Here is a 10,930-nt window from a genome sequence, read left to right as displayed (position 1 = left end):
AAGTTCAGAATCGTTAGCCTTAAGGTCTGTTGATGCTTGTATGGCATGTGCATCCGATGACGGGATGATGTGATCAAGTACGTTGTGAACACGTGCTTGCACCTTGAAGAGGACAGACCATGAGAGATAGAGATTAGAATCATTTTTCAACATCACCGGGATTATGGTGTTGACGTTGTTGATGGTGAAGGCGGAGTGAAAGTTGGGTTTCGCCGCCTGAGGAAGGTTGGTTTGAGAGGCTGATGAAGTGTCATCAAAAATTTGGGAATGAGAGTTTGTTTCTGTCATGGTAAAACAGAGGATTAGCGGCGGTGAGAAGGGTTTAGGTTAGGATCGTGACAAAACTGATACCATGTAAGCATGTGTGGTTTGACCTAACTCAACCCTACAAAATCGGTTGGTAGAGTGAGGACTGCTTCCATTTATAAACACATGTCCAGACCATATATTGTCCGATGTAGGGCTCTTAACATACCCCATTACGCCTAGGACTAGACCTCTGAAGCGTGGAAATAAATGGTGGATGACCCGGTAGCGGAAACCACAGTAGATGACTCATCGGATCTTATACGAGATTCTGATACCATTGATAAGAATACTCATTATATACAATATCTATATTTAGAAGCTAATAAATACAATTATGATGTATATTAATTATAGAGATATCCTAATAATTATACTAGTTATAGAGATATTCTAATAGTTTAATGACAAAGGACAGCTACTAGAGCATCACCCTTACTCCTATGGTATTTGTTACTTTAAAAGATCCCAAATGGGAGTTTATACTAAGTCTATGCTTTCACTCCCGGGTGGCACCGAGCATCCTTGAAAAGATGACTAGGTATAGCAAACAAGAAAATAGGATTGTGATAGTATTTGAATTTGCCATTTTATTGATGATATTTATATCTTGCAGCTCCTTAGTGAAGATGCAATTCATTTACACATTCTGAATAGGCTATTTAATGTCTTTTATTCTATGCTTTGTTTGTGTGCAACTTGAACGGTTGATTTTAATTTGTTTTGAATGATTGTTTTTGCTTTGACTTTGCTTGAATAAACAGGGTTTTGTTTTGTGTATGCTTGTTTTGTTTATATTGTGCTAGATGTCTAAGTTCATTTTGTGTTCTATTATGGCTTGTTATGAAACTTTTGTTGCTTAGACATTGAGGATCCATAAATGATTGGGACCTAAGATCATAGGTGAGGCATATATAGGAACCGTATTATAACTTTTTTGAAAGAACTTTAGGCAAGCACACCTTAGCCAGTTTCCATCATTAGTTTTCTTTAGTAAGGTTCTTCTATGTTAGAATGGGTATGTAATTTAAAAAAAACATTAACATGATGTTTACAACGGATTTGCATTTTCAGCTCTCTTTAAATCTCAAATGTTTACATTGAAATTAACCCATAACGTTTAAAAAACTAAATAATATTATACAAATAAAAATTAATTATTAATGAAAAGTCCATTATATTTTTTGCTTATAAAAAAATAAAAAAGATTGATGATGGATGAAGATAATAAACTTGAGATGGAAGTTTCGAATTCCGGAAAAAATCCGTAATTATGTTTGACTTCTTAATTATGATGACCTTCTCACTAATTGCAAGAAACATCGGATGGGGTGGTAGCATCATGTGTCACTTCCATGACAATGAGGATCTTCTAGAAGATTTGAAACATTGGATAAAGGACATGTATTTTTTTTCTATGAGATTTGAAACATTGGATAAAGGATAACATGCAAACTAATACGGGATGGAGCTAAATAATGCCAGGAAGGTTTTTTGGCCACCACATATTATAATTTATGGAGTTGGCATAAAAAAAGACTCGTGGTGAGAATTACTCTAGACCATCGAACATGATGAACCAAATTTACAGGCAGATTCAAGATTATGACCAGACGAACTCTCAACTATCGTTACTAACACTCAATATATGGTGAGAGTGAAGTTGAATACTTATGGGACTAGAGATAAGAGAGGAAATGCGGGATGCAGAGAGTGGCTTCAGGGATTCATTAAGCATATTGGAGTTGTGATACGTATATATCAGCTGAGTTGTGAGGCGTGTTTGAAGGTCTTCAACTTATAAATAGATTAGGATTTACCAAAATTGGTATTTGTGTTCACTCTCAACAAATCGTACATAACCACTAGCTATACTTGCAACATCATGAAATGAATCTCATCCCGAAGATAAAAACTTATTTTCAATATGATAGGGATATTCAAATTTCACATATCTACCGTAAAGAATTCATCATCCTAATGACATTTGCTTTTTTGACTCTTGTTTGACCTTCGTTAAAATTTTATTGGAGGGCCAATATATATGTCGATGCATTTGGAAACTAAAGAATTCATCATCCTAATGACACTTGCTTTTTTGACTCTTGTTTGACCTTCGTTAAAATTTTATTTGAGGGCCAATATATTGCCGATGCATTTGCAAAGTAAAGAATTCATCATCCTAATGACACTTGCTTTTTTGACTCTTGTTTGACCTTCGTTAAAATTTTATTTGAGGGAGATCTATCAACCACCCTTATTTTTAAATTAATTTTGTGTAATCACCTCTTTTATGGTTTTCTACTATCACCTTTTAATGATATGGCAAATAGCATATCTTTAAACAAATCTAATTAAGAAAGTTACCCAATGGTTTTGTTGGGTAATGAAATTGTATCACCAATTTCAGAGTTTCCAATAATAATGTAACCATGTATGCTGCATTAGTTTTAAACAGTTTAGAAAACAAATTTAACAGAACCTGCCATGTATAAGCATTTTTAAAAGGTATAGCAATTTTTCATTGATGATAACATTGTAGACAGATACAACAATGACATAACCAAGACTCATAACTATTCAGGACAAAAATAACAGACACAAGAAGCATCTACCACACTTTCACTACTTTTAACATGCACAATCTCAAATCCCAATCTATTAACAGTTGTATGAGTCAAAACTTCTACAGGCCTTTAATCCACTTCCTCCATCTTGCTCTCCTCAGCCTCATCCTCATCCAACTGAGGCATATCAACATCATCCACACCAGTCTCTTCCTCATCAATGCTAAGACCCAACTTCAACATCCTATGAATCCTTCCAGCAAATGTGTTGGGATCATCAAGGCTAAAACCTGATGTCAAAAGAGCAGTCTCAAAAAGAAGCAGCACGAGGTCCTTAACCGATTTATCGTTCTTGTCAGCCTCAGCCCTTTTCCTTAACTCCTCCATGATACCATTTTCTGTGTTGATTTCCATAGTTTTCTTGCTAGACATGTAGCTTCCCATGCTGCTATCCCTCAGAGCCTGAGCCTTCATGATCCTTTCCATGTTTGCACTCCATCCATATTCACCAGTTACCAAACAGCAGGGTGAATCAACAATCCTGTCAGAGACAACAACCTTCTCCACTTTGTCTCCCAATATGTCTTTCATGACCCTGCAAAGATCTTCGAATGATTTCTTCTTCTCCTCTTTTTTCTTCTTCTCTTCTTCAGTCTCATCATCCAACTTCAATCCTTCTTTTGTTGCAGAAACCAGTTTCTTTCCATCATACTCTTTTAGCTGTCCAACAGCATATTCGTCGATAGCGTCAACCATGAAGAGAACTTCATAGCCCTTCTTCTTGAGTCTCTCCAAGAATGGAGAATTCTCCACAGCCTTTTTGCTCTCTCCAGTGATGTAGTAGATGTCTTTCTGGCCTTCTTTCATTCTGGTGACATAGTCCTTCAAGCTTGTCATTTCATCTCCACTCTTTGTAGAGTGGTATCTGAGCAAATCAGCAAGTTTTGCCCGATTCTGGCTGTCTTCATGAATACCCAATTTCAAATTCTTGGAGAAAGCATCATAGAACTTGTTGTAATCTTCCTTGTTCTCCGCAATTTCATTGAACATCTCAATGCACTTCTTCACAATATTCTTCCTGATCACTTTTAAAATCTTGTTCTGTTGCAACGTTTCACGTGAGATGTTGAGTGGCAAGTCATCAGAGTCGACAACTCCTTTCACAAATCCAAGGTACTCAGGTATGAGCTCCTCGCAGTTGTCCATGATGAACACCCTTCTAACATAAAGCTTGATGTTGTTCATCTTTTTCTTGGTGTCAAACAAATCAAAAGGTGCCCTTTTGGGGACAAAGAGAACCGCCTTAAATTCAAGCTGTCCCTCTACAGAGAAATGCTTCACAGCCAAGTGTTCTTCCCAGTCATTAGTGAGGCTCTTGTAGAATGCAGCATATTCATCCTTGGAGATCTCTTCTGGTTTACGCAGCCAAATTGGCTTCTGTTTGTTGATGAGTTCCCACTCATGAGAAACCTCCTTAATCTTCTTCTTCTTGGAATCTTTCTCCTTGTCATCATCAACTTCCTCAACAGCCCCTTCTTCCTCTTTCTTGGGCTCATCGTCTTCATCATCGCTGATCTCTTTCTCAATAGTCTTCTCGGTCCAAAGGTAAATTGGATAACTAATGAATTCAGAGTGCTTCTTCACAAGATCCTTGATCCTCCTCTCTTCCAAGTATTCCAGCTGTTCACAAAAGTAATCACTAATTTAATCCTTGAAATTTCAAAAAATCTCAAAAAATCTTCAAAAAGTAATCACAGAAACAGTAGAGCTGTCTGAATGAAATTTCAAAAAATCTTCAATTCATATACTAGTCTCTGCTAGACAAATTCAGAGTTAAATTCACAATTCAAATTGATAGCAGGTTTTTAGTTTTGAACAATAATTTTAGTGAGCCAATTGATATCTTATAAATCTAAAGGACTAAAGTTGTACTACAAATGATTCAAGCGGAAAATAAATCTTCTCTAACAAAATGGATTGCAAAATTAACACAATTTTTCAAAAGGTGACATGTTAAAGAAAACAAGCCATTTTTTGCACAAAACGGTGTACTTGGCCGCATCATAGTTAAATTTCTCAGCAAAATCTAGAAGAAAGAAGTTGGGTTGTTGATTAAAGTTAAACTACCTGATCCTCTTTGAGGAAAAGAGTAATCTTAGTTCCTCTTCCAAGTTGCTCGCCTTCGGTATCTCTTGTAACTGTGAAGGAGCCACCAGCTTGTGATTCCCATATGTATTGCTCATCATCATTGTGTTTGGTGGTGACAATTACTTTCTCTGCAACAAGATAAGCTGAGTAAAACCCAACACCAAATTGACCAATCATGCTCACATCAGCACCAGCCTGCAAAGCCTCCATGAACTCCTTGGTTCCGGACCTCGCAATAGTACCCAAGTTGTTCACCAAATCTGAAGAAAAAAAAGACCCAAATAATAGCTTTCAGAAACAGGTTCTAAATTCCAATTGAACAATCTCTGAGAGCATATTTTGTGAATTACATTAATTGTAACAAATTCCAATTAGGCTTGTGAATTACATTAAGTTTGATAGAATCAACATGTGTCACCATAATTTCAACAAAAGCTACACTTTAAACTTTGAAGAAGATCACACCACCACCATAATTTCAGCATATTCACCTCGAAATTAAGATATTACCTGCTTTGGTCATTCCAATGCCACTGTCTATGATGGACAGTGTCTTGTTGGCTTTGTCAGGCACAATCCTAATGAAAAGTTCTGGCTGAGCATCCAGCTTGCTTTTATCAGTCAAACTCTCAAAACGAATTTTATCCAAAGCCTGTTGCACCAAAAACCACATAAAAACACCATTAGTGAGAATTTTTTAAGTCTCTTTCATGATGAAAAATGGCTTCAAATTGTTTCACGGATACACTTTAAGCCAAACACAGATTTACTGATAATAATCTCAGGTTCTCTAAATAAGATAATTGCTAATTAATATTAACGTTACTGTAACAGATTTTAGAAGATAATTCAATTTAATCAACAGAATGCATATTGATGAAGATCAACAAAACTGATTGAATTGGTTAGACTACCACACATAAAGAATCGATGATATTATTAACTTCACAATTCAAAACTAATAGATAAACAATTTTAATTAAAGATTAAATTGATTACTAATTGAAATATGAATGAATCAAAGACAAATTAAGAAAGCAAGATAAAGGAGGGATTGAAGATGCGTGTGCATACATCTGAAGAATTGCTGATAAGTTCGCGCAAGAAAATCTCCTTGTTGGTGTAGAAAGTGTTGATGATAAGGCTAAGAAGTTGGTTGATCTCAGCCTGGAATGCGAATGTCTCAGCGTCTGCCATTGTTACGAACCTCACAGAGAGAGAGAATGAATTACAGAGAGATTGTAGAATGTGGATCGGAGAGAGAGAGAGAGAGAGTGGAATGAATTGCAGAAAGAATATATTGAGATGCTTGAATGAGTAAATGGAATGGAATGAGGAGAAATTATATAGTGTGTTGATTGTTGAATGAACTCGTTCTGGATTCTTCTCTTTCTCTCTAGATCATTTCTTCTTCTTCCGTTTTCTTTAAGACGGTGTCGTTTTGAACACATCGATTCTGTTATAACTGTTGAGTCTGGAATGTTCGGGGCTTTTCCCTTTAAAAGGACGAAGCCAACCTGGCGCGGGAAATTCAATATAAAAGCAATTTTACCGTTTAGCAAACTTTATTTTATAAAATAAATTACTGAATATATATAAATGAACCTTTTTAAATAATTAAATCGAACCACTTCTAATTTAATCAAAATAAACCGAAATTTAACCGCAGTTAAGTAAGTATATTCTGTAGTACTTTTTTAAATTAATTTTTCAATATTGAAATTTATAACAATGTATAAAAAAAATACTTTATTTTGATGTAGTTATTTTTTTTAATCATTTTTACTCCTATTTTATTATATAATTTATTTAATAATTTTTACTGAAATTATTATTAGTTTTTTCATAACTTCCTAGAAATTTTTACAAAAATAATTCATTTTTCAAAAAAAATCCCAAAATACCCTTGGTTTCAAAAAAATTCTCAAACTACCTCACTTTTAGGAGGAATCGCCAATTGAATTGGAGACTCCTCTTAAAAATTGAATGGAGTCGCCAATTGGATTGGCTAGGACAGGTGCCCTAGTCAATTGGATTGACGCCCCTGTGTAGTACTTAAGAGGAGGCGCCAATTCAATTAGAGCCTCAATGTAAAATGAAATTTTTGTGTTATAAATAGATGCGTTGTGTGAGTCATTGTTCCACATCTCAATTAATCATTTGGCAATCATATTTGGTGTTCATCGCTGATACGGAAAGGTGATTTATGCGAGAGACAAACCTCAGATCCTGATGCTGTTTTGGAACGTCACTACGTTCGTAGAAGCCAACTTATAATAGGTCGATCTTACCAAGGCGGTTATCAGCTGATTTTGAATTCCTTTGAATACCCCTTTCATTCATTCCACAAGGTTTGTTTTCATGTGGCCCCATCGACAACCTCCATCAAATGCCCTTGTCCACTGCTCTACTGGTATGTTATTTATCCATCTCCCTGCGTCTTCATTAGACAGTCTAATTTCATCACGATAATATTGAAATGACGGCTGAGTTAGAGCATACCCAGCATTCACCAACTTCTTGCGAAGATTCTTATCTTTTATAGCACACATGAAGTTTTGTGCAATGTGTTTGATGCAATAGACATGGGTAGAAGGAGGATCATGCCATCCGTTGTCATGGTTGTTGTAGGCACTCTTAATGGCAACATGTCTATCAGAAATCAAACAGAGATTGGCTTGTGGAGCCACATGCGTTCTAAGATGTCGAAGAAAGAAACCCCATCCACCAGTCGTTTCACCTTCAACAAGAGCAAAGACAATGGGAAAGACATTGTTGTTGCCGTCTTGTGCAACCGCCATGAGCAAAGTACCCTTGTATTTTCCGTATAACCAAGTTCCATCAATTTGAATAATAGGTTTGCAGAATGTGAAACCTTTGATGCACGGGCCAAATGCCCAAAAGAGACAGTGAAAGATTCTATTACCTGTAGCACAGGTTCCGTCTGGCATCATCGCTGGCAATGTCTCCATAATTGCCACAGTTCCTGGGACATATGTTTTTAGTGCCCATAAAAACCGTGGCAATTCCTTGTATGAATCCTCCCAGTTGCCGAAAACTTGTTCAATAGCCTTTGTCCTCGCAATCCAGGCTTTCTTGTAAGATGGAGTATAACTATATGTTGTTCTGATATGGGATATAATTATACTCACCTTCACGGATGGGTCTTGTAGCGGGGTATTCGTTACCATTAGAGATATTGACTAAATCCAAGGTAAACCATACAAGTCGAGTCGCCACCGCACTTCCATTTATCCAAAGGAATGGTTAGAAAGCGAACAAAAACCTAAAAGTTTTATCGAATCAAAAACTAGTAAAAATGTCAGAGATCGGGGTAAGGGGGTTGGTTATGCAATGGGAAAGTGTTAAGCACCCAAAACATCCTAGGTACTCCTAGGGAGCCCTTTTCATCTTTGTTGTAAGGTTGGTATTTTGTGAAGATTTTCTTGTGCAAACATGATTGAAGAGATGAGAAGAGAATATACAAGTTATTTACATTTTGTGTTTGGATGGATAAACTCATTGCCTACGTACCATCTTAAAAAAGACTAGGATCAAAACCTCGTAGTTCGGGGTAAAAATCTCAAAATGAGTTGGTGAATTGATTGGTCCAAAAGCCTTAAGGTCTTTTGTTATCCAAGGGAGAAAACTCAACCTAAAAACCACAAATCCACCATGTGAGGATAACTTCAACATGCTAGTGAGGGGTTAACCCTATAATAAGCATGGAAGACTCATTGTCCATCACTAAGGATCTAGGTGAGTATTATATCTACCTCAAGGATAACTCAAACCTAATAGCTAAAGGTTATGAAATTTTTTGATTAAGAAAGTGGCCATTGAAACCACAAAAAAAAAGTATTTGAATGGGTTATATTTACCAATGAAAAGTATGTACAAAATATGGTCAAAGTTGACTTAGAAGATTCAATTCAAAATAAGTGTTATGAAAATAAAGTTTGAAAATCAAAAGCATAAGGCTTAAGTTTCTAATGTTTGGAAACAAGTGTTAAATGTTTGCACAAAAGTTTTGGCTTGGGTTAGAGTGGAGAGAAGAAGAAGAATGGCTAAAGTCCTAATCATACAAGAGATAAGGGATAAGAAGCAAGACCCCAAATGGAGTTCCTCTCTTGAGATCATATGGATGATCCAAGTAGCTCTCATCCTTTGGAATATACAAGCAAAATAATAGTAAGCTCAAGCAATCAACGCAATCAAACAAGCTCTTGGAAAGTTCCTCAATGGCTCTTAGATCTCTCTCTCTCTTAGGAGCTCATGGCAATGGTTTCTTACTTAGGCTCAATGTTGGAATCCCTAGCACAAGAGCACACACATTAAAAAGTTCTATCAAACAAATCAAGAATGAACAAGAAGGAGTTTAGAAAGTAGTCTCTTCAAAGTTTTCTTTAGCATTTATAGCATTCTAATTGCCCAATGCCTAGTTGCTCTTTGACTTTTATAGCACTCTAAAGGCCAAATGCCTAGTTGCTCTTTGACTCCAAATTTGCATAGGGAAAGTCCTAAAGTCTAAGTCCATTTGTCCATTTCTTTGCATTTGGTCCACAACAATCAAAACAAAACACAAGCACAATGATATATACACAATTATGTGCTCAAGTGAGCAAAAGGCAAATTGCATTAACATAAACATGTGCTCAAATGAGCAAAGGAAAAATCAAATGAATAATATGTACAAGAATAGTAAATTGCACAAATGTAAAGAGCAAGAATTAAATGTTAATGGTTAATAGTTAGTGTTAATAGTTAGTGTGCCATAAGGCAATTTAGCGCTATGTTAAACAATCGTAATTGGACTTATGTAGAAGTCACAACTATCTGAGGCCGGTCAATAATAATGTAGGCAACAACACAAGTTAGAGGTCTTGATTAGTGAATCAAACTCCCACAACTTGCCATGCCAAAAAGAAGATGAGAAATGATCTTGTATTGATTTAGGTCCTTTGCATGATTTAGGAAGCAACCTATCCTTAATGCAAAGCCATTCACTTGATCCATGATCAAGATGAATTAGATTTGAATTAAGGAAGATTAAACCTCCATGTATCAATGCTAACCACCAATCTTTAACTCATTGATCAAAAAAAGAAAAAGAAGGAGAAGAAAATGATGAAGAATTAAAGTGCATTAATGGAAATAATATGTATTAATCAACGAGCATTGACCAAAGATAGAGAAGATCAAAGTCAAAACAATAGAAAACAGAAGCAAAATGAGAAATAGAAGTCAAGAAACAAATAAAATATTTTTTGGCATTTTTAATATTAAAAATAAACTTGAATTAAAATAATAAAGGAAGGTCAAACTTCAAACTCACTTCAAATCAACTTTGAAAAGTCCAAGTGAATTATCCCAAGTTCAATAAGGTCAAACAAAGTTTGACAAAAAATTTCAGACGGAGAGAAAGAATGAATTACAGAGAGATTGTAGAATGTGAATCGCAGAGAGAGAGAGAGAGAGAGAGAGAGAGAGAGAGAGAGAGAGAGAGAGAGAGAGAGAGAGGAATGAATTGCAGAAAGAATATATTGAGATGCTTGAATGAGTAAATGGAATGGAATGAGGAGAAATTATATAGTGTGTTGATTGTTGAATGAACTTGTTCTGGATTCTTCTCTTTCTCTCTCGATCCTTTCTTCTTCTTCTTCCGTTTTCTTTAAGACGGTGTCGTTTTGAACACATCGATTTTGTTATAACTGTTGAGTCTGGAATGTTCGGGGCTTTTCCCTTTAAAAGAACGAAGACAACCTGGCGCGGGAAATTCAATGTAAAAGCAATTTTACCGTTTAGCAAACTTTATTTTATAAAATAAATTACTGAATTTATATAAATGAACCTTTTAAATAATTAAATCGAACCACTTTTGATGTAATCAAAATCAAACCGAAATTTAA

The 10,930-nt window shown here is 35.6% G+C and overlaps 1 protein-coding gene across 1 annotated transcript; it reads right to left on the bottom strand.

Moving 5' to 3' along the window:
• Window positions 1-2,796: 2,796 nt before the first annotated feature.
• Window positions 2,797-6,492, bottom strand: LOC127127005 (heat shock protein 83). The gene is made up of 4 exons (XM_051056081.1): window positions 6,096-6,492; window positions 5,532-5,673; window positions 5,001-5,281; window positions 2,797-4,553 (listed from the first exon to the last, which is right to left on the bottom strand). The coding sequence occupies exons 1-4, from the start codon at window positions 6,216-6,218 to the stop codon at window positions 3,003-3,005; spliced, it is 2,097 nt and encodes a 698-aa protein (XP_050912038.1). The 5' UTR covers window positions 6,219-6,492; the 3' UTR covers window positions 2,797-3,002.
• Between the last annotated feature and the right edge of the window lie 4,438 nt (window positions 6,493-10,930).

Source organism: Lathyrus oleraceus, chromosome 3, assembly GCF_024323335.1.
Source record: "Lathyrus oleraceus cultivar Zhongwan6 chromosome 3, CAAS_Psat_ZW6_1.0, whole genome shotgun sequence".
Lineage (NCBI taxonomy): Eukaryota > Viridiplantae > Streptophyta > Magnoliopsida > Fabales > Fabaceae > Lathyrus > Lathyrus oleraceus.
Note: the sequence above shows the minus strand (reverse complement) of the source record. Positions and strands in the feature narration are given on the sequence as shown.

Coding starts and splice junctions, on each gene's coding strand:
- LOC127127005 (XM_051056081.1), bottom strand. CDS start 6,218: ATGGCAGACGCTGAGACATTCGCATTCCAGGCTGAGATCAACCAACTT. Junction 5,674..6,095: donor TTATCAGCAATTCTTCAGAT/GTATGCACACGC, acceptor TTGGTGCAACAG/GCTTTGGATAAAATTCGTTT. Junction 4,554..5,000: donor TTTTCCTCAAAGAGGATCAG/GTAGTTTAACTT, acceptor TTTTGTGAACAG/CTGGAATACTTGGAAGAGAG.